Source organism: Megalops cyprinoides, chromosome 21 (assembly GCF_013368585.1).
Source record: "Megalops cyprinoides isolate fMegCyp1 chromosome 21, fMegCyp1.pri, whole genome shotgun sequence".
NCBI lineage: Eukaryota > Metazoa > Chordata > Actinopteri > Elopiformes > Megalopidae > Megalops > Megalops cyprinoides.
Genome location: NC_050603.1, coordinates 24,137,216 through 24,162,196, shown reverse-complemented (window position 1 = coordinate 24,162,196; position 24,981 = coordinate 24,137,216). Strand labels below are relative to the sequence as shown.

Genomic DNA, 24,981 nt, shown 5'->3' with positions numbered 1-24,981 from the left:
ATAAAAGTGGGGTTCAATGTAAATTCATTGCTAAAACAGGGAATGTTTTTTGCTCAGGGTAGGGTATTATGTTAGCCTCCTCTACAAATTTGTTTCATCACCCACAACTGTTGTTATTCCCCCAAAGTGCTGACAGCAGACAGTATAGAAAGTAGTTTAAAGAAGGTATCGGTAAGCATGCACCTGTAATTTTAGTCATTTGTACACACAGATTGGAAACAGACATTTTGACCATTCCACTGGCAGGACTTTATTTCACAGCTACCAAAATGGGAGCCGAGAACAGAGAAAATAACCAAGTATCTAAATTTACAAAATGTCACCACAGAGAAAAAGACTAGGAAAATAAGGTCACAATCACAGATTCCCACAGGATGAAACAGACAATGATTTGCCCTCTCTGACTCTTCTTTATATAGTCAATTAATATTATGGAAAAAATACTTTTGAAGCCCCATGCATTTGTGAGGCCAAAAATAGAATATGTTTGAATTTCCTCTCATAAAACAATCCCTTTTGTGGAATGCCAGGTAACAAAACAATATGCCAGGTAAACCGTTAGCTTTCACAAAGTTTGCTCTTATTTCCTTATATTTTCACTTATTTTTTAGATCAAATAAATTATACATTCGGTTTTGCTATTTTTGGTGAGGATCAAAGCCAACCCTGAACTTACACGCAGTTACATCCCTGAATATTTATGCTCACTGTGGTACATGACCTTCATCATGCCATTGCTTATACATAAATCATAATTCAATACAAATAATTTTCCAATATACTGAAACAAACTTAAAAGGTACTGAACAGAAAATAAATTCCTTACAGAAGCTGAATGACGTCACTGAATGGCTCAGTTGTTTACAGGCACATAAGCATTTGCATTTTTCTGCTTAAATAAACTCATTTTTGAATGTGACATCAATTCAAAACGTGCAGATCAAAAAGTGCCATACTGAAAGTGGTTATTAGAAAAATAAACTCTTTCATAGCTCCATTCCAAACACATTAAGAGTACTTAAACAGAAATAAGAGTATACTACTTCACTGAACTGTTAGAGTGCAAAGTTCTGGAATGGACCAAGGAAACAGTAAATACTGTTGACTTGATGAGGCTGTGATTTTAACTTAAAGGTTATCCTTTGACATTACACTATATGCCTCATTGTTCTTTTTTCAACTAGATTATTTAAATAAGGTTTGGTGAATATGAAGGCAATGGGTAAAGTCAAATGTCTGTCTTATTTTAAATAATACTCAACTGCATTTACTGAATTGCCTGTAAGTACTCAAAAGTACTTTGTCTATTGCTTGGCAAATATACACAAAACACCATGCAGTACGCAAATGCCAGTATGCAAATAGTGCAAAGAAACAATAAATAGTTACATAAAATCAATTATTTAACAAAAGAGATGGGCTTAATTCATATTGCAAGACCCTTGATGGTTAACATAAATCCAGGCAAAAAAAAAGAGAAAAAAATCAAGAAACTAGACAACATAACTGCAACACTGGTTCCTGTTCTACTTGCAGCCATAACAGAAAATGCAAAACCATGAGCAAAGAGAAGCTGACAGAGCAGGTTAGATGTTCCAAAAGGCAACAGAAGTGCTGAACGTACCGAAAAAACACACTTACAGTCTGGTGCTCGTTTAAGGACGGCTGCACTTAATTTCATATTCTACTGATATGTAGAGTTGAGTTTCAAGTAAGAAAGAATGGGAAGGCATAGAAATGTACTTGGACGTCACTTTGGCAGGGCAGTGTTACAGAATAACTGCACATGAATACTGGAGAGCTCAACCTCTCTACAGTAGCAAAGTGCAAATAGCTGGTGTCTGGATGGCTAACAATTGCATTAAAATACTTATCCCATCCATACCACCTTAAAAAGCCATTCTGGTTGTCGAGTCACTACTTTCTAAATTTATATTTCCCCTCAAAAAATAGACATTTAATTACTGTATAATTTTACTTGTGTAAAGAAACAGTGGAGAGTATCAGGGACTGGTACTCTGTTTGAGGCCTCTGCTCGTGCCCCGGAGTGGTCACGACTTTTGGAAGTGGAGCACGTAGTAATCATGGACGTACATGAGCACGGCAATTGGCTGGCCAATGATGAGGGAGATCCACACCGCCGCGTTGCCATAGTTGCCTCTCAGAAATCGACCCACAAACCAGGCCAGAGGAATCTGAAATTGAAAAACGTAAGTGAGTATTGCAGGATGCTATACGTAAATTCATACGACGTTATTTTGTACTGTATTCTTCTACATCATAGACTAGTCTTTTAGTGTACATTTTCTGCATCGTTAAGCGCATGAATACATGAAGTTGACACTGCCGTCTTTGCTCTGACCTGTGCCATCATGCCCATGAATGCCCACAGGCGGAACATCTTCAGGGGGACGCTCACAAGGTACTGAAAGAGAACCGGAAGAGAGGCCTTCAGTGTGTGGTAGCCATATATTACCTATGTGTGACACTAACCTTGCTCGGGCACGGTCCCCTGCGCTACAGCAAGCCCTGAGGGATTTCCACACCTGTTAATCAGAGCCTATGATGAGGTAGCTCTCTCTGAATGTAAACATCTTTCCATGGCTGTTACTCAGATGCCTGAGTAAATGTCCAGCTATATAAAGATTAAAACTAAGCATTACCAGGTGCTTTGAACAGTGTAACTTTTATATTATATGTATACATTACATTTTTACTCTGCGGTATTTTTTACGCACTACAGGTGAGGGGTAAAGCCAAACATGGCTGCAGTTACAGAGCTGGAGCTTTGTTAGCAACTGGGTCCCACTGTCTCACACGTATCATATACGTATATGCCTGCTGTGGTAGCCCTCACAGTCACTGGCTCCAAGAGGCTCATTTTAAAAGCTTTTATTTAGAGTAAAATAAAAAGTGTTAATTTGTTGCGCCCAAGAAGTAAAGTCTAATAATGTTTAATAGGGAAGGGTGGGTGCGTGATGACGTCGCGGGCGTCCTCTGGAACCTCACCTCGTGAAAGAAGGCGGACAGCAGGAACACGGCCGTCTGGGCGGCCCACTTGCTGACCCCCCTCTTCAGCATGGGCTTGTAGAAGTGCCTTGGAAAGGGCAGGAACATAAATAAAAGGGTTGGCTGGAGACTGTGAGCACACCAAACAAATGTTACGCCAATGCTGCACTGTGAAACTGCACTATGAAAATGAAGTCACTTTAGGCTGAGGACAAGGAGTGGCCTCCCATTCATTTTGATAGGCACAATGACGAGCACTGTCGGGACTGAGTGAGGTGTTCACATCGTTAAACGTCTTATAGTGCAAGTGGGCCATTCATTGAGGACCACAGAACTATGAAATATATTAGACAAGAATCTTGCACAGTGCAGTTTCAATACCAGATGGGCTTGGAGTGTATGAACAAAATCATCTTAATGGGGGCTGGTACTTCCCCTGGTTTTATGATGCACTTAATTAACAGTGGCTGAGCCAATGGCCGCAACCTGACAGTGTCACTCACCTGAGACACCACTTATGCACAGGGATGTTCCAGTTCGCCCAGAAGTACGTGACCGTCTCAGAGTTCCTGCAAAACAGGCCTGCTGTTAACACAGTGGAGCTGTGTTAACACTTGTGTGGTCAGGAGTGTGGTCTAAAATACCACACACTCGGCTGCAAATACAGTCCTTTAAGATTATGGTTTGCTCTTTGCTTTGAACATCAGATTAAAGTGAGTGCTACCATTTCCCACAAATCAGAAAAGAATCTTTATTAATTTGAGAGAGAGCCAAACTCAAAACTGTGCACAATTAATGAAAAAAGTCAAACCTGCTTAAATTAGTCAAATGAAGGTCAGATCTAACCAATGCCAAACGCTACACATATGCTTTAAAGGGCAATCTCATCACTACTCACAGCAAGGATGAAGGGATGGTTGAAAGAGGGGAGAAAAACAGACACTTTGTAATTATGCACATTTTAATTGCTCAATCTCATTTTTGTCCTAGATTTCTGGCTTGGCTGAGGCCTGTCTTAATGTTATTCTCTTATCTCCACCATTCCAGCCCAATAACAACTGTACTTAAGCCTTTCAGCAGAATGGCTTCCTCTGGGCAGGACTAGAGCAAAGACACCAGTCAGGGAAGGATTATTCAGGGAGATAATCTATCTCACATCAGAGAGGCATGTTTGCAGGCCCATAGTCAGTACTAGTATTACCACATATTCACCAGTAGGGGGGGCTCTAGCAGCAGCACTAACATACACTGAAGCTTGCTCCCCGTAGTGGCTTATGACTCACCCCCTTCTGGAAAATAGAAGTCGAGGAAATCAGGCAGAGGATTGCCTGGACTCCCTGCTGAGCGTTTCACATTATGAATAACACATTTTAACAGCTCATTACAGGGCAGTGAAATATACTGCTGCCCCCGTAATATTAGTCTAAGCGTTGACTCTTGACATTTATCATATACTTTGGTGATTATCTAAACAAAGCAGGGACAAAATGTTCCAGCTTTCTGCAACGAGGCGGACAATTTCTCAAAGTAAATTGCATTTTTTTCATTTTTTTGCCTCCACCTCCCCTTCATCCCCTGGCTCCACATGCTATTCAGTGCAGCAAGGTAAACCTGAGACCACTACCGCTCTGGAAAAAGTCAAACTTGCTGAGGGGGTGACTTAATGACTACACCGTGGCCAATGCTCTTGCTTTATTTCATCTGTTCTGCCCAGCCAATAGGTGCCATTTCTGCCACTTTCCCACGTCACTTGGAGCTTTTTGCAGGCACTCCATGTTATTTGCCCCTGTCAGTGGAGTCTCTTTTTATACGATGCCGACTGAGCCTTTTGTGCATTATCCAAACACTTCGGAAATTCCAGAACCTTCAGTGAAAAGACAATAGAGAGTAAGCCTGAGGAGACTGGCACATCTTGGGTTTTCCTGAGCGCAGTGACTCCAGGTCTGAAGATGGACACTGGTTTCCACAGATTGGGTGCCTGCCAGCCTTGCTGAATGGACAACATATTCTCTTATTAAGAGTGGTTGTATGCTTCCTCCATTTTTAACATTGTGGTTTTCAGTTCAGGCATATTAGCCTATTATGATATAACTAGATAACTACCTAAAACGTTGGAATACTGAAGCTACTAGTCATTTGACATGCATATGCTGTTACAAAACTTTGACCAATGAGGTGCTTAAATAATGCAAGTGTATGCAAGAGGTAAAGTAAAGGTAGAAACTGCACACCTAGCATGAACCATTCCAGGTGATGCAACAGACATGTCAGTGTACTGAGTGGAAAGCACCACCAGGCATATTCTGCAGAGTATATTAGCCTGCTTTATGTTAGATCTGGAATGGTTTTGCTTTTGGGAGTGGCTGTGATGCAAGGCCACATTTCAACAGTGTCTGCTGTGCACCATGCGCAGTCCATGCATGTGACCGTGTCGACAGAGGGACAGTGAGGGGCTTCCACCTACCACCAGTCTCTGTAGAACTCCCTGTCCCCAAACTGCATCAGTTCAGCCACAAAGTTCATGGAAGAGTGGAAGAACCAGTAGAAAAAGATCAGCCAGATCAGGTGATTGGGAACCTGCCGAATAAGAGAAACCCCAGGCTTAAAAGAAAGCACACCATACACCATCATCAGAGCATGAACAACATGGGCTTCACTGTGCCTTCAGAATGCTCCCTCCCTCAGAATGCTGTATGAATGTGAACGCGCTCCCATTCAGGCACAGAGTTAGACACTGCAGTACGTCTGTGTCACACTGGCACTGATAAGAAGCTTCAGCCTTTCCATGAGGGATTATTCGCCCAACTCTTATTTAGTCAGCCAGTCGCTCGGCCTGTCAGTTCAGTGTTTAGTGTCTCCTTTGAACTTACTGCCAGTTTGAGGAGTCGCTCAATCATTCTGGAGAAATCCATGTCCTGCAGAGTCAGGGACACAAATACATCAGCTCACAGAAGATACAGAGAGGGGATACAGAATTACAGTGTCCAGTAGCTAATGCATAGGAGTATGTGTACTATCAACACTGAAGGTGCAGCTTGCCTGGAATGGCTTCATGGAGTTCTGAATAGTTGGTACCATCCACTGTGAAAAAGAACCATTATTCAGCACAGCAGCCAATGTTTATTCTTCTTCCCGCAAGAAACACACAAAAAACATTACAGCACGGAAAAGAAAAATTCCACTGTGAACAGGAATGAGATAGAATTGTACATGAACAAATAAAGTGATCAGCTAGGTATTGTTAAGTTAAATATTTACCAGCAATGCTTGTTATGAGGAAAGTGATAGAAGCATTACGCACCTGTTGTATTAATCCGACCAGCAACTGCATGAAGAATAGCTGAAAGGAAAAGCATTAAACCCTTTAAAGCTTACTGCACAGAACATGTGCTCCATGTTATAGGAACTAACACAGCCACGGGGGGGTGGGGGGTGCGGGGCTCACATATGCACCCAGAATTTGAATGGAGTGGTGATGCTCTCCGGTCTTTCTGGCAGACGTGAACATCAAAGCGTAGTTCCATGCAGGTGGAGATGCAGGTGGCAGTTCCACTTTAAAAGGGGGTTTTTCCATTTGGACTGTGGGATATGCACACTGGAGGTGTTCCCCTTTAATTATGTGCTCAAGACCACAGAGCCACAGAGAGTGAGTCCTTGGGCAGGGGTTGCTCTGCTCCTACACGGACTTCAGTTTAGACTGCGTGCTGCACAAATCCACTAGACCTTAGATTTGTAAAGATACTTTAACAGAGCATAATGTGTCTAAGACCTGCCTATCCTAATGGGCTACAGCACTCAAGATTTCATCAGAGGAAAATACAGGTAAGAAAATTCCATCATAGCACAAAAGTAAAAGGATTTCAAAGCTGTTGCTGGAGCCATCTCTGAGTTTGACATGCAAAGACACTGCAATCATAAATCTTGCAGACCACATTAACACACACACTAGATGTTTTGTTTTGAGCCCACAGCAGGCGAGGTGAACATTCAAAATCTAAAGGCACTTGTGGATTTGCCTCCAGCTAAAATTCTGCTGTATAAAAGGGTTGTATGATGTGAAACTGTAGACATTCTGCTTAAGAACTTACCCTCAGCAAAGACACACAAAGACGCACGCACGCACGCACGCACGCACGCATGCACGCACACACACAACGCTGATGTTGTTTTAACACAGAACTCACCATCTCAAAAAGCCTCCTGAGTAGGAAACGCTTGCGTATCCGAGTTGACCGCGGGAAGTTCAGCTCATAGCAGAGGGTCGGGGCAAAAACAAAATAGTATAAATCTGAAATGAGACGAGTCTGTTTACAGACATCGAATTTTCACACCATTCAGGTACACTTAACATTTAACATTTAGAGAGCTGCACTAAGGGACTAAACAAAGGAAGAGCCTTGGTTCTGAAGGACTGCGGGCTAGTGGGCTCTCTGTGCTCACCTCTGTGTGTGAGGTTCCCTGGGTAGGACACCTGGGCCTGTACTGCTGATCCATTGGACCTCTGTACTGTTGGGCCTGTGTAGGAATGTATGGGCATGAATAAGGTGGTGATGACAAGTTCCCCTTCCCACCACTAGAGGGCAGCAGAGCAAATGTTTAAGGAATGCCTCTACTGCTCTGTACAAATTCGAGTTTGTGAATGATTGTTTAAATATTTATCCTGTCCTCCAAGCACAAATACAGAAAGCTTTTCACAGTAAACAAACCAAGGGGTAAACAGCGAAGCCTGAGAGGAACTGGGTCACAGGAGTTATTTATACAGAAGTTACTCATAAACCTCATTAACCTCTCTCTCTTAGCTCATCACAGGCAATGTGGGAAGGTCAGCCCCACAGGTGAACGCTTCACCGGCATCGGCATCAGCATAGCAGAGTGGCTGAAAAAGGAATCCTCCACAGCCCCCCCAACACATGTCTCAGGAGATTGAGGAGGACGCATGCTCGATATGAGGAAATCGCCAGCCAAGAACTGAGCAGAAACAGTGGTTTCCACTTAATCCGGGATACAGTGATCAGATTGGCTCAAATGTCCGTGCTGAAGCGTGGCGGCAGCGTGGAGGAGGCGAGTCGGACACACTCACAGGAATGGGACCTGGACAGGGTTCGGGCTTTTGCGTGTCTGATCTCTCTGCACCACTTGTTCATGTCCCTGTAGGAGTAGAGCTTCAGGAAGATGATGGTGTACACACCCAGAGCAAAGACTGCACCCACTGCAGGACACACAAAAACACAACAGAACATACTTATTACACTTTGAAGGCTGGGTTCAGAGACAGGTACCAGCATTTTCACAGCACGCTGCCAGTGTATTACAGCTCTCCTTTTTGCCATGAGGCCAACCACTGTTTCAGCCTACATTACGACTGCTAACTTTTAATGCCATTCAAATGCATCTAATAGTGAAATGTAGTAATAGCACAAACAGTCTGTTATTGAAGCGATGATTGTTAGGGCATGCGGGGGAAAGATGAGTAATGGTCAGATCCCTGAGTAGCTGTGTATGACCTTGTGTCACAGAAAGTTTGCATTTCACACCAGGAGCTGATTCTGGGGGCACTTCAGTTAACATTCTGGGCTGGGACCACTCTCTTTCACCGTGGAGTGCCCTGTAGCCCTTTTTAAGTGAGAGAGGAAACAGCACTTTGCTGGACGGGAGCGGCCATACACTGAATGGGAATGGCCTTTGCTGAATGGGTGTGACCTAAGTCTTGGAGTGGTCTCTGCGCTGAGTGGGTGTGGCCTCTGCTGGTATCCCAAGGGACAGACCTGCCTGAAATGCGTCAAACAGAGAGAGGCGGACTGACCTGGGGTTATGGAGTTCACCGTCAGCACTGTGACCGCTGGAAAGCAAAGGATGGTAGAGAGGTTGGCTGTATGAAGAAGCGTCCCAAACCGTTCGGAGACTGTGCCCTGCAGGAGAGAGGATGATCACGACTCAAAAACAAACCGGTGACACCAGAGGCTCAGCTGCTTTAACCTGCATCAGGAGACACCAGCTAAAGGCACTCTCCCACAGTAGAGAGTGAATGTAACTTCTACATCAAAGAGATGTTTGCATTCATTATGGATAGGCTGACAAAAAGTAAATAACAGACACAATCTCAATATTACAAAGAAGTATCCACTTCCATTCACGGTGTATCTGTTCAGCTAGTTTCACACATCGTAGCATAGTACTTACCACTGACAGCCTCCTTTCTATATACAAAGCTGCCATTAGGAACACATTTGAGACTGGGAAAAAAAAAGAAAAAAGGAGATCATGTTTGGATACACAAAAACACATCTGTTTAAGACTGTCATAGCATTGTACTTAAGATATGTTCAACAGAGCTAAATGCTGTAAATGCTATTCAGTGCATAAAATGTTACACTCACTACAGTACCAAAGCCTACTCAGCACCACAGAAACAAAAGAATAAACTCTGACGGTGCATTTGGCAATAGTGCAGGTAAACTAAGCAATACTTTATGTTAGAGTTGGCAGAGTTGGTTTTACTCCCAGGTGTCTGTGACCTTGCTGCCGCAGGGTCAGAGTCTATCTGGACAGAGCTGGTCTGATCACAGCATGCCAGCTACACAGACGGCAAGCTGCCAGCAGAGGGAGTAAACAGCCTGCGCCCTCAAACGCTGACCCTGGAACAGCTTCAAGTTTCGGAACAACAGGGCATGTTCTGCTTTAATCTGGGCAGTCACAGTGCTTCCTTCAAAGGTGATGCCTCTGAGCCACGGACTGACTGAAATAGGATCTGTTGCTCTTATTGGCCATTTCTGTCTGATGCCCTGCACATGAGAGGGCTTCGCTGTACAAAATAAAAAATACTACGAAGAGCAGTGATGATTTAGTAATGAACACAGTACACTGTAAATTGTCTATATATGAACTTTGTGCAATCTGATTTGCAGTGGAGCTCTGTGACTACTCGGTAAAATACAAGAATCGACTGCTCTACAAAGCCAGGCAGGTTTTTAGGAGTCAGAAAAGCACTTGATCTTTTTTTCCATTGATTCAAAATATGATACAGAATATATAATCTGACACTGACTACTTGCAGAGGATGCTGCAACATAAAAGATACATCCAAGCATTTTCTGTGACCCTCATTCAACTCAAGTTGCAAAATCTTCAGTGACATTTAGCACAAACATCACCCATAAACAAGGTCAAATTAAATATATCCATCACAACTAAGAACATCATGCAAGCTGGATTGTACTGTGCTGTGTCTGGCAACACAGGATGTCGATACAGACAGTGTGAATAAATGTGAGGCCTTAGAGCTTTTTGAGCCTGTGAGAGGATCCTCTTACACCTTCACTCCTCAAGATCCATAAAGTAGGGCAGGGAGTGTTTCTAAGCAGCACTGCAGGGACTAACACCTTTCCCGGGGAAGCGTTCCACTGCCAGCAGTCAGGCAGGTAAAGCCAGACTGACAGACAGCGAGATGTCCCCCGGGGGGGGATGGCACACGTACCGATGACAAGGCACGGGGCAGGCCAGCTGTAGGGGTCCTTCAAAAACAGCGACACCACTTGGATCGGGTCCACTAATATCCCGTACCTGATTGAAGGGAGAGAGGAGTTTGCTGACAGCCTCGTGGGAAGGCGCTCCTGAGCAGTGCTTCACTCAAGAGCCGCTTTTCAGAAGCCCCCAACAGATGCAGTGAGCAGAATACATCTTATACCGCACCCTAGCCTGAGTGATTCAGACACGCAGTGAAAGACGGCGGCTGAGAGAGGCATCTGGGAGACGCAGCCAGCTTCAAGCTTGCCGTGTTCCACATTGCGACATATGGTCTCCCCAGCATGGAGAACTACGCTCTGCTCCACTCTGCAAAATCTTACTGTCAGATGAAATCCAACTGACAACTCTATCCCTGTAAGAACAGGGAAAAAAACCTGCTGTCTATTTCAAGGTATAATAGCTTTTTTCTCATGCGGTCATTTCTGCTACCAGTTCCTCTACTGCACCATCTTTAAGAGAGTAAAGTAGATGGGTGATTTGGGATTCCCAATGTCTTCTCTCCTTGTTTTTAATGGAGAGATTCAGCAGTGCTATCGCTGCGTGTGCTGACCGTGTGCTTTGAAGGAATTAAGGCAAACTCCACTAACAATGCATCCCCTTCAGCCTTTTTACTGTCCCAGTAGCTAGAGTGAATTAAGCTCCAGAGAAAAAGAGGGGGGACAAGGACAATTAGTGAGCAAAGTTTCTGCCATACTTACTTTATGATGTTTTCAAGGAAAAGGCGTGCATTGCTCAAGACCTGCAAGAGAGTGAGAGCATTGTGTAATGACCAGTTGCGTTTATGGTGTGGGCGGTGAGACAGTATGTGATAGTCTTGCCATTGCCATTCATCTGAGAATTTCCACATATCTGCCACAGAATCCACACCAATGCTACCGTTATCTCAACATCAGGAGATGTGTATCGCACTTTGATAATAACTCAGATGAGGGGACTGGTAGGCAGATCAAAGTCTCCCAACATGTGGAACCACAGACCGTGCTGGTTTATCACTGCAAGACCGCAGCACTGATAAAGCTGGAAACATACACTGTCAGTGTATAGAGGGGACAGGCAACCGTGAGCTGTGTTGCAATTCTACTGCTTAATCTTCAGCATAACAGTTCTGATTACAAAAAATAACAAATTGGCAGCATGCTTACAGGATCAATCTATGTTTTATTTTTGCTGAATTATAGCAGAAAAATGTGCAGTGAACAAATACAAGAATGTGGTATTCCATATGGCGCTTAAAAGCATCACCGCTTTAATCCCAAACTCGATTCTCCCATTTCATCTTTCTTGAACTGAACAGTTCAATCACTAGTTGTTTTCTGCAATGCACTTGCTCATCAAGCAAGAAGGAGAAGGAAAAGACCTAGCAGATGTGATTATGTTTTTTAAAGGGTCCTAAATTACATCTGACATTTGGAATTAGTCCACCCTGATGTGGTGTTGATTGCCAATGCTTTAGCCAGGCCTCATTTGCTCTGTTTAGTGACTGATGTGCCCACAGACATGCGCTCCTTATTGGGACGAGGGTCATGGGGGGGTTCATTAATCTTGCTCCACATATTGGAGACAAAACTTCAGCTTTCCAACTAATCACTGCGGGCTCTTTCTCACAGCACCTAGACTGCTGCCAAGCAATGCTGCTGTAACCTTGGCAACTACCACCTTCTCCTCATTTGTCTGGTTTTTACTACTGAGTGCTGCAAATACATGTCTGGCATCATCGTAACTATTAGTACCAAATGAGGAAAGAGAAAATGTATACAATATCAACTTCCTGTGCCCTGCGAATGCACAGGAAATAAGTACTGAAAGTTAGTACTGACTATTACTTTGCATGAATCAAACAAACGAACACCAACACCCTCTAAAAGCATGCAATACTATTTTCCTATCTACAGAGACATACAGAGGCACACAGATGCTCACTACTAAAGCTGAAGGGGATCTACATGAATACTTGAAATGAAATCTAAACAGTCTAGATTGTAGGCCGGTCTTCAGAACATATTTCAGTCCACAGTAACTCCTTTATTACACACTCACTGTACATATTATAGGAGATCACTCTCTTCTACAACATTACACTTTCTCGACCTATAATAACATCACTCATAACTGTCAACCAACCATATCATATACAAAGCAATAATTCAACCCTCCCCTGAATATGTGACAAATTCTATTACCAATGTAGTTGTAATTCATTTTTAACTTTGTATTGTGCTGTAAAGCGACAAGAAATACAAATTATATGTCCCTGAGCATTGTAATAGCCAACATGGTTCATCATTCTACATTACTGTATCTTAGTGCAATGGGTATCAAGCTTTCACTGTTCAAAAGATGGCTGAATCTACAAAACTGCTAAATGCAGCTAATTAATCTTTTACAGCAACCAGTTACTTTTCCTTAGCAACAAGTCCCATGGTGAAAGCCCCATTACTTTGAGTCCAAGTGAAGTTGAATTCTAATCATAATTGATATCTTTAAAATAAAACAAAAAAAAATGTGGCGGGTTGGGTCGTACAGGCCACAAAATGGGGTGTAATTAAAAGCTATACCTTAGCATGCTCCCAGACTGAAATTAGATGAGTGGCTGGATACTCTTGGGGGAAAAGACACGGACAGAAACAAGATGGAACTGCCCACAATCCATAATATATGTCCCACCTATAATTACAGGCTCACAAAGCAGACACCTTCTGCTAACAGTGTACTGCGCTGGTTAATGTGCTACTGTGTGGAATTTAAATGATGTCCACTTTTGCATAAGGCTAGCCTCATGCTAATAGATCCTCATGCTAACTATCCCCCAACTGGCACCCACTTCACTGTGGTGCATTGTGGGAGTTGCAATGTGAAAAACGGGCATTTTTGCAGGATTGCATTTGTACTGAGGGTAAGACTGGGCAACCACACAACTGTCGATTCAAAACAACATAGGGGAGAATTCATTTAAAAGCTTCAAGAATGCATACAGGAGTGGAATGGATTTTAGCTTAAGGAGAACTGAGAACACAATAGTAATACAAAACTTGTAGCTGAAAAATTCATCAGGAGCCTTCGTAACATTCAACCTTACTTGAGAACTGATGGGATTCTGGGGCACAGCGAGGGAAAACCCTAAGCTTTGCTAAAATCCACATGTAACTGGCTAACTTTGTGGAACCAATCAGAGGCCTCTGTGACCCACAACTCCTGGCCTGATAATTGAATAGATTCTGAGAAATGGCAAGGGTAACATTCATGTCAAGTTTCATGCGTGTCTGACTTAGAAGCCCCTTGCTTTGGATTTCTGTTCTCTGTGACCTTGCCATACAAACTTGTGACTCGTGAATCAATAGGGCTCTATGGTCACTGAAAACAGTACTTGTGTTAATTTCCATCAAAAATCATGAATGCTGCATCAATGCTGGAGACAGGAAGACCCATTTGTGATGGAGGAATGGTAAAATGGACACACAGACCCATGAAAAGGCACCATGAGGATGTGATGCTCCTGTCATCTTTGTTGACAGGGCCAAAAACAGATTCCTTCTAATGTGGTGCAACATTTTCATATTTGTTGTTGTGCAGGAGGTATTTTTTCCCACTTCACTCATTTCCTACTGACAAATATGGGTTTTATCATTCTGTATTGAACCCTAATTCATCTCTCCTGGCAAACTTAAAATGGCATCAAAAACTCCAGCAAAGCAGGGGGACATGTTCATACCAAAACCAAACAAGGTACCAATTCATGCCAATAACAAAAAAAGAGTATACACCATACAGGCTTACTCCAGCAGCAAAATATGTGGTATCAAATATTAATTACCTCACTCAATTAATTGACTCACAATTGTTCATTTGCACACACTGCATGTACGGAGTCAGTTTGCATTTATAATTACCTGGCCTACACTGTCACACACTGTAAATATTTGAGCTTTACTTTGGAGAGCTGCTGTAAGAAGTGCCAATCCGACTGATTGTCTTTAATGGCTATACAGTCTACTCTCTTGTTCCGAGATCTTTTCTACTGGCATTTTTCCACTTGGGTTTGAAAATTTTCATTATTGCACACAAAGAATACTGCGAGTTCAGTGGGATTACGATGAAAGTTCACAAAGTATATAAAAAAAAAACCTATTCGGATGTCAAAATGATCTTGTTTCAAAGACTAGATTAACAGCCGCTTTAGAAATTGAAATTCACTCTCTGTGGCTTTGAAGAAGATGGCTATGCTGGCGGGACTCCAGATTCCACTTGAATTCAGAGGAACGGTCTGTTGCAGGGTGTTTATTTTTAGGTGACACGTGACAAATTCATTAAAAAAAAACCTTCAGTAAATTGGAGTGTGCTAAATTGCACTGGAAGTACAATGGAATGATGAAAATGCCCTTGAACTTCTGTACCAGAACAGTGCTAACAGGAAAATAAGAATTGTTCTCTGTGTTATGGAGAATGGAAGCTAGAATATCCCACTGCTTCTCATATGTGGTCTGACTTCGAGCCAAATTGGACAGCTACAAATCAAGGGTATCGCTGGACTGATAATCCAGTCATGTGGCCCACATTGCTAAAAAGGCTGGACAGTGTGGCCAGGCAGGGGACGGATTAAAGGCATTCTGTAAACCATGCCAGCACACCTGACAAAGTCTGTTACTGTGTGTCAGAACCGGTCACTGCCTGAACCTTACACACTGGGCTCAGCCTCCAAAACAGACCACTAAGCCGGCCAAGTAACTTTAGTGGCCCTTTACAATGTGGGTGAAAGAACACGTATTTTTCTTTGCTGTGCTTTTAAAGACAAAACATTACAAAAATGTCTGCTTTAAATGTACCAGAAGACCATGCATTATAAAGTTAAATAACAGTAGCCATTGTGTACTGTGCATATAGCATGCCATACAGTATGCAGTACTGTGAGTATAAAAGGGGGAGATGTGCCACTGTTCCTCATTCCCAGCAGCCTTTGCAGAGAAAAAGGAAACCACATAACCATTCTGTATCTGCTGTATGACTGTGAATTGAACTGTACACTGTAAATGCTCTGGTAATTATTTGGATATCCTGAGTAAGTGAGCAAACAAGAGCCTGGCAGAGTTTCCTCGCCGTTTATGGGGGATAAAGTTCAGATAGCTCCACAGTGAGAGCAGCATGCTCTCTCCGTTACTCACAGTTACATTTCCTGTTGGGTCCAGCCCTCTCTGCTCACGTCCCATTGGCTGAAGCTCAAGGCTGTTCTTTGGCTTAAAATGGAGCTGGTTGCCACGACACAGCTTCCCCAAAGTCATTGCTGTACTGTGGCTGGCCCCATATCTTTGCGCCTTACGCGAAATCACTTAGAGAAGGTTCTTCCCATGTTTTTGAAAATAAAGAAATAAATAATTCTGCTCTTGCTCATTCTACAAAAGCCTCTAAAAAAGGCCAGGAGACAGAAATAAAGTTATTTAAAGGTAATAAATCATGCTAATGGAGGCAGGTGAGGTATTTGTGCTAGAACTGCACAGGGAAAAGGAGTTCAGCTCGGAGAGGTTTCTGCTTCTTTCCACTGAAACCGAAGCTTATTGATTGAAAACTAAAGATTTTCAGACTCCCAGACTCCTCAGGCAGCATTTGTGGTTCTCCACTACAGTGCAGAAAAGCAAAAGCTCAAAAGTTATACATATATACAATATATTATTTTATATGTTATTCTAATATTATATAATAGTTCTATATTAATATTTCTTGATTTCTATCTGCTGTGTGTATGCTACACATATCATGCTTGTTTGTCAATACAAAGGGAACTTTCAGGGAAGAATTACAGAACAATATTTACATCAGCTTCTCTGTTCATGTGACCTTTGTATACATCCCTTCATGTGACAGACCTGCACCTGATCTGTTCCATCACTTGAACTGTGAGCATGTAACAGGGATTTCCCCTGTAAAATGTACCCTTACACCTCAAGACCCTGGACTTAGCCCTTGGCTTACACTGGCTTAGCCTCTCACCTCTTGCAATGCTGAGACCAATCATCGTGATGGCAAGAGGAAGATGATGATTCAATCAACACTTTCATTTCAGTATTGGCTATCTTGGCACTTTGCCCACACAAGTTCCTGACTGCCTTGAAAAGAGTGAGCGAGAAGACCCAAACCTACTGGATGCAATGTGGTAAAGTTATTACATTGTACCCATTTTCTCTAATATGACAACTGGACAAAAAGAAATAACTTCCTCATCCTGCTTACAGTACATATGGTATTAGCTACAATCCAGACATGCTATGAGATAAGGAGCAAGGCAAGTTGTTTTTCCCCTTGCTGGACTATAAGGCCCTTTCAGGCCAGAAAAACACCAAAGAATCCAAGCTATTAAACTGAAAGAACAGCACTGGACCATAAGTGATACCAGTTAGTATTTCCACATAAAGTCATTCTTACATGTGTGAGCCTTAACCACTTTCTAAAAAATATAGTTTTAGCTGGCACTTTTTATCTGATTTTACCTGTATTAGAAAGGTGTTTCCAAAAATAAAAACATATGCAGTTAAGAGTAATGGGTAGGCAGGAGGTGATACACTCAGCTCACAGTACTATACTTTTCACTACATGGAGCTAACGATTTGAAATGATTAGAAAACAACAACCCTCAGAAAAAATGCTAATAAGAAAACAAAAATATAACATGGTTGAACAGGTTCTCTTTGATTTTTTTCTTTTACTCATATTTCATATTAAATAAGTAGTGACACTACAGTTCAATCTTATTCAAAATAAAGTGCTTGGTTTAAAAAAAAAAAGTTAATTTGGATCTCTTCTATCTTGGTCTAATCAGAATGACTCGCTATTCTGCTATCTTTCTCAGCTAACACTGGCATTACGTCAAGTCAAAATTCCAGCCATATGATATTCTTGGAAAAAGCACATTTTAGCCGATTTTAATGTAAATCACAAGATAAACTAATTTCTCAATATGTTCTCAGGGTCACAAAACATTGTCATTTTCTGATTTGTCAAAATTTGATATTATGATATTTCATTGCATGTCTAGTAGTCGACTTAATCCAAGATGCAAAGCCCACACCAACCCACTGTTAAGTCTAGTTGGTTAGGGTGAAATTTTCTATTTAACTGGTAAAGTGGATGATAAATGACCCCTTTTAAACTCTAAAAAGAAAAAAAGTTTAGAGATACATTCAGCTTCCCTGATACATTGAATCAACCAGAGTATCTGAACAAGCAATACCACAACAGACATATGGCCAAACATCTGAAAAGCTCAATACTTATGTGCTTGCCACATTTAACAGAAGATGAGTTTTCAAATTTTCAAATATGCATTGATTTTTCCATAGAACTGGTCGATATCCACATTCAAAGATAGCAGTACGACAAAGAATAGCTTTGAAGAGACACACCCACAGGAGTCCTCTCAGCAAAACTATACTGGGTTGTAATATTGGATGGAATGTGAAATTCCCATATACATTTCAGATTTCGAGTTTCGCCACAAGCAACCGTAGGGGGTGTCTCCCTCTCCAAAGCCATGTGGATCGAGCAAAATGTGGATCGAGCTTGCATGGATCCAGACCAGTACAGTTCATGCGCTTAATTTTTCAACAGGCCGAGTGAATAATACATAGGTCTTATTGGCAGGTTGAAGAAGATGCTGTTTGGTTTTAGCCTCTTGCATGGCACTTTGAGACACTGGATACGCAGGATTGGGTCAAGACTCCTCAGCTGACAAGGCCGCCTCTCTCGCCTTCGAGTCAAAGAGTCAGGAGCTGCGGAGCGGCTCAAGCCCTCATGGTGACAGGTATGACACTTACCAGCATGACAACGCACCAGTTAAGGATGCCTCTGTAGTTACTGTAGCCGCTGGCCGAGCTTAGCAAGGACTCCTGCAATTTGTGACAGCTAAGAAACAGACACACAAACAAAAACACACACACAAAAGCAAATTAACCAGTTGAAAGGGGGAGAAAAGGTTTCTCTATCTCACTCAAGCAAGAAACTTCAATAACATTCCAAGGTCTGGTGGAATCTGCAATGAGATCAAATCTACTGTGCGGCCCCTTGTGGAATAAGTGGGGTTCAGAATCAAATATTTTCTTCATATCCAAGATGCAATACCCAGCATCCTTGAATTATGAACTTGAACTACGCTGCTGTGAAACCGTGAACTCCTGGCTTTTCCACAAACTTCTGAACTAAGAGAAACTTCTAATCATTGTATGAACATCGAAAACTATGTAATTAGAATACATAAATTAAACTGACTTAGATATATACTCAGTAAAACATTAACCTTAACATAATGGTCTTAAACTAATATGCAAGCCAGTTAGGCCAATGCCTTGGACTTACATTATAACATAAAGGATTCAGACTTTAAAGAAAATCACAGATCTGGCCTTACTGATCTGTTTTTCCCCACAATAATTTAACAAGAAATACAACATTTTTAATATTCAGCAACATCTGAATATTGTTTGGTTTTCATACTTAAGGCTTGAGTAAATCCAACCCCAATAGATAATAATAAAAAATCACGTTATGTGTAATTATTTATGTGGAAGTGTACTTCAGAGTTATGTATAAATTATTTATATTGAGCTTTACTTCAGGGTATGTGTTAGCATTGCATTTGGAATGGTGTAGTCCCTCTGTGGAGTATATTGCTCTGCACTTGCATGTTGATTGAAGCATACACTTGTGATATCAGCACTGTATTTGGTACTCACGCTTGGTTATACGTGGTTAGTGGTGCCCTGTTTGTGCAATTTTTCGGGCCACTTTATTAGAGGCACTAAGAGCAAGAGTATCTGCTACATAACCATAATGTCTAAAAAAATTAATGCTTCCTGCGCAGCACTAGGAGTTCAGCAATTGCTGAATTGTAAGAAAAATTACGTGTAAAATGTAACACTTGTTTAAATTTAGCACTCAGTCAGGAACAACGTAAGGGCAAAGCACAATTCAAATGGATGAAACAAAACTCATCATTCAAGCTGCCTACCCTCTGTGATTAATTTAGTTTCAAAACAGCTTTTAATTAGGCACACTTTTTTATTATTCTCATTTACATGGACAGCAACGGATATGGGTACTTACAGGACAGCAATCTACAATACCAGTTACTGGAACAGTATCTAGTTAACTATGAACATACCAAACACAAAAATCATTTGCATGTCTAGCCACTGAGCTAAAAACACATGACATCCTCTGTTGTGCCTAGTTAAATGGAAGACTGTGGGACTGTCTTCTCTTCTAGTTGACTGTGGGACATCGTCTTCTTTGGTTTGCTTGCTGAAGGGCAATACAAGGGCAATAGAGCAAGTGCTGCAGATCTACTAATATTCACATGAATGCCTTATTCTAATTATCTGGGACTTATCAGCATATCCAGATGACATGAACAAAAATGTATCGGTGCATAGTCTGCACTAAAACTATTAGCTTACTTGTACTGGTAGTCTTATTTCGGTGGTAGTGCTTAGTTGTGTGTGCACCCACTCCAAAGAGGGATGCCACCCCCATGGCCAGAGCACAAAACATGTTCTTAGACATAGTAACCAAGTTCCTGGTCACATGTCTTTATTCCTCAGGTCCTAAGCACACCTAAAGATATGATTAGCTTCCTGAGGTAAAGCCCCACCTCCTGTGCAAAGGGAGCCAATCATCATATGCTTGTACTGCCTGCGGGGGTGGCATCACTCTTTAGCGGATGCTCCCATTATAAATTTACATATATTTCTGAGCTCTACTACACTAGCAACCTAAATGAATGACTAATGGCTGATTTTTTTCCCATTTATTTCATACAGTATACATCAAAGTATCTTGCTAGCTAGCAACTATAAAATTATTCTATCAAATAAATCCTGTGGTGAATTTGACTGTTCTGTTTTTGAAGACCCTGGGGATAGCATAACTGCTTACTCTACATGGAAAGGAAACAACAACAAATGACAACAACAAAAAATAGTTTGTCTCTTTTACTCAGCTCTATCATCTTCCAGTGAATCTGCAAAATCACTGCCACATCCATGTTGGTAGGCAATCAAGTTAGAATTGACCGATTTGACATTAAAACTTTGTCAATTAAAATTTGACATTTAAAACATTGATGACACTAATGGAATAAAAACGTTAAAATAACCAATTATAGTGGAACAGGCCCGTTGAGGCTGATTCTGAGATGAGTCGACAATTTCTCTAACAAAGTTGTGAAAACAGGGCTTTTGAATCTCCTTCTCTGACCCAGGCAGACATTTCAGATTATTTCCCTTCAATGCTGGAAAGCATGGTCTGTAGTAATACTTGTGCTTGCTATGGAGTAGCCATAAGCCCCCTCTCGTCTGGCACACAAGCACGACAAAGATGGATCTGGGTAATGGCACCTGCACTGGACCGTTCCTCTGACCAAAGGAGTGCATCTATCTATACAAACTGGGACCAATGCTGACCCTATGAGCTATCCTGGCTTAGATCTGGCTTTTACCCATGTCTACAGTTAACCTTTTGCTTTACTGTAACACATTACAAGAAGCAGTGACACACTTATTGTCATTCCACTCAGTGCATATGGTGTTGATATGGCCTGTTCTAAATTATGTGTAAATAACTGCAGTCATGTCTTTTACAACTTGTCTGGTTTGTGGCAGGACGTTGTCTGGTATGTAACTGAGACCAAGCCAGTGAAATTGCTTATTGCATCTAGCTACAGTAGCTAACAAACTAAGCTGGTCAGTTACACGCATACAATGGGATAACCCTTCTTAAACAAAACTTTGAATATAGCTTTATAATGTTAATGTACTTAGCTAGTATGGTTGACTTTATTGCATCCCTCCATGCTAAAAAGAACACCAGCCAAAAAAAAAGCACCAGCTGCTCGAATATTCAAATCATGTTTTCAGATCCCCTATGACTTGATGAATTGGCATGTTCACTAAACAGTTAATGTAAATATGTTTCCAAAAACTCAAGTTTCTCTCACACTTGGTCCCTTTCAGCCCTCAAAACAAACTCAGAGGGATTAGTCCGCATTTTTTGAGCATATGTGAACACTCCAAACGACCTCAGACCACTCTGAAACGGGAAGTGGTCTCAGTTTGGTTCGCTTCAAGTCCGCGTTGCGGTTCGCTTAACCTGTGCATTGTGAACACAAAGCGCTCCAGGTTCGCTTTGTCTTTTGCCATTGTACTTAAGCCCTCTAGGCTTGCAGTAGACAGATCACATGTTATTGCGCTGGGACGTTCGTATAAACAAAGAGATGAAACTAGGACTGCTCGATTATGGCAAAAATCATAATCACGATTATTTTGATCAATATTGACATCACGATTATTTAACACGATTACTCCTTGACTTTGGAAACATCATGCATTTATTGAACTTGTGTTTTTAACAGTGGATTTTCTTGAACTTTAATTAAGTTACACACGAAATGGTTAAATATAATCCAACTGAAAAACAAATTTAAAGAATGTAAAAAGAGATAAATAAAATAACTATATTATTTATTTATATATATATATATATATATATATATATATATATATATATATATATATAATGCGGCACAATGATAATAATTTTCTCGATCATCTTGTTTTCATAATCGTTAAGACGCCAAAATCGTAACTGAAAATAAAATTCGATTAATCGCCCAGCCCTAGACGGAACCATGGCCACTGGTAGCGATAGCAAGACGATAATTTAACCAAAATACCACAGGAATGTGGATAAATTTAGCAACAGCCATCTTGATCCAAGTGAAAGCCACCCATAATCTAAAGCAGTAAAGGTCTGAGAGGTCCAGAGAAACTATAGTGTGAACAGCAAGAGGACTGAGGCCCCATCAGAGGACCAGAAAGAGAACTGTCCTCTTTCAAATGAACTCACATGGTGAACGCAAAAAGAACTGAGTCCCTTTTCTGTTGGTCCACTTTAAGGGGACTGAGTTTGGTTCGTTTATGTGAAAATCACTAACCCTCAAATCACTAATTTACAAAAACAGCTAGAGAAAGTTGCAGGCTAAAAGAAAAGGCGAGGCCTGTTAGCTAACACCTAGGCTTGTATATCAAAATTACTGTGTTTCAAACACTGAGACCAAACTCCTGATATGTCTATATAACGACTAAAGACATTGGTACCTTTATCAGTTTGAAGTACACTGAAACCAAAATCTGACTACCCACTCCCCCCGACACACACACAAACGCTACAGAAAACTACACGGAGAATGAAAGGTAACGTCTGTATATTGTTTTTAAAAGTGCGGATTCGCGTTTGTCAAAGTACAATCCCAAAGTACAAATTCCACCCATGACTGTTACTCTGTTAGAAAAAACAAATAACCTACAGTGTTTATATTTCGGGGAGAGGTGTTTTAATAATCGTTGCAAGTATCGTTCGATTGTCGTAGCTCTACTTTATAGTACTGTACGGGGTCCCACTGCTTTTCTGGGTAAAATTACACAGGCACACTTTTCACATAATCTGGCTAATCTGAATTGCACACACACCAAACACGTCCACACCCAGATCAGTATCATCTTGTTGCAGTCAGATAAACACCTCAACAAAACAGGCAACAAATATACTTGTGTGAATACGTATTAAATGCTTCAACGCTGCAACTCATAGCCTACCCGTGATACGAGCATTTTGTCGAATTGAGACATATGACGCAAAACAGCACGCAAAACTTGGAAGAAATGTGCAAACACATTGTCTTTGCAATTCCGTGTGGCTACAGAGCGTTTTATGGACAGACACTTCACATTTCACCTACATCAAACAGTTAGCCTACAGCACCGTTCATTACTCAGTCTCTTTGGGTGTTTATGTTGTAGCTAGCTATAGTTAGCTACCCTTTATATAAAAAATGCCGCTTCAAAAATAAAAGCCGATGTAACTGGATTTTTTGTCAAATACGATTACAACACAATTTGCCAGTGAGAACGGGTAACGGTAAAAGCAATGCAAATGGACACGAAGTACTTGTAAGATGTCGTAGTGTATTCAGGTGAATTGTTATGGTTGATAGCTGTGATATCATATATTCCATATAGTCCTACGTATAAATTCACACATGTTTTGCCAGGGCCGCCATGGCCTAACTTTTGTATTTCTTTCTATTTATAAAGGAGGACAGCTCTCTAAAATATTTACCAAGATATGTTCATAATCACGAGCAGATAACTAGCTGGGACACCTACTTCAGCAACATTGGCATTCCTTGACAAATTAGCAAACGGGTTTAAAGCAACATTCATTTTAACGCCGGCCAGCACCGCGTCCATTGGGTGCACACAGAAGACGTTTGGCATGTGACTGATGCGTGCCAATCTAGAAAGGTATTTTACCTGAGTCTCTCGTTAATGATCTCATGCTTCCCTTTGTCCTTTCGCGTCGGGGTGGCGGATTCCTGCGCCTTCAGATCCTTCGATTTACCATTGCTGTGATGCGCCTCAATAGCGTCACAAGCATCTGTCCGAGTCCCATTCGCCTGTTTCAAAGTTGCACCCCCTGGTCCAGAGATGGTGGTCCTTCTTTTACGAGTAATAGGGCCTTTATCATTCTTATCGCCCATTTTCTTCTTTACAATGCATTAAACCTCTGCATAGCAAAGAACCTTTTACTTGGTCGATCAAATCTCAGCGTCTTAGCCAGATAGCGTAAAAGTAAAGGTTCGCTGCTGTCCCCGGTATCCCTTCGTTCACACTAGCGTCGACGTACACAGGTGAACGAGGCTGAATGGAGAGACGCTGGATCGCTGCCGTTTGTACATTCGCTCCGTAGGACTTGCAGTGCCCCCTTGAAGTTGAGGAAGAATAACGACTTCTGGGAGTTGAAGTTTTTCCGAAAAGTCCGTTTCAGTGTATCAACACGCTAGATGGCCAGTTACGTATTCAAATACTTTTCGAGAGAAGAGAAACGTCAGATATAGGCCTATGGCATATCCTATTTGTTTATAAGTATATTGAAATTGATTGATATTTAATGTTATTTAAATAAACATATTAAGTAATTAGTTATTGAAGCTATATCATTACATGAGAGTGACGAGTGAAACGCGATTTGGATTTTTTTTACAAACATTTTCAAGACTAAATAATAGCTTGCTGTCTTGCAAAACAGACGATCACACAATACCTTAATCATAGCGGGAATGTATAATCCCTAACTGTGGACACTTAAGTGGTGGGGGGTATATTTTATATTTAAATTTACTTTTTTGTCACTTAACAAAGGCTTACATCAATATGTGAGCAAGGGCGTGGTTTTGGTCTCAACATTGGCAGGGACACAACAACCAAGGGGACATTGGAATTATGTAATATGACTTCACTCCAAAAGATAATGCGAACGTGTTCGCTCAAACATTGGTAGGGACATGTCCCTACCGTCCATATGCAAAATTACGCCCTTGTATGTGAGTACATTTAACGTTATATTTACAGA

General features: G+C 41.4%; 1 protein-coding gene across 1 annotated transcript; it reads right to left on the bottom strand.

Moving 5' to 3' along the window:
- Positions 1–242: 242 nt before the first annotated feature.
- On the bottom strand, positions 243–24,292 carry dgat1a (diacylglycerol O-acyltransferase 1a). Its single transcript, XM_036515925.1, has 17 exons — positions 23,883–24,292; positions 18,333–18,420; positions 11,232–11,272; positions 10,484–10,569; positions 9,190–9,242; positions 8,813–8,918; positions 8,090–8,218; positions 7,450–7,524; positions 7,194–7,297; positions 6,311–6,349; positions 6,049–6,090; positions 5,880–5,924; positions 5,474–5,586; positions 3,513–3,578; positions 3,010–3,097; positions 2,363–2,425; positions 243–2,195 (listed from the first exon to the last, which is right to left on the bottom strand). The coding sequence occupies exons 1-17, from the start codon at positions 24,107–24,109 to the stop codon at positions 2,052–2,054; spliced, it is 1,509 nt and encodes a 502-aa protein (XP_036371818.1). The 5' UTR covers positions 24,110–24,292; the 3' UTR covers positions 243–2,051.
- Positions 24,293–24,981: the final 689 nt, after the last annotated feature.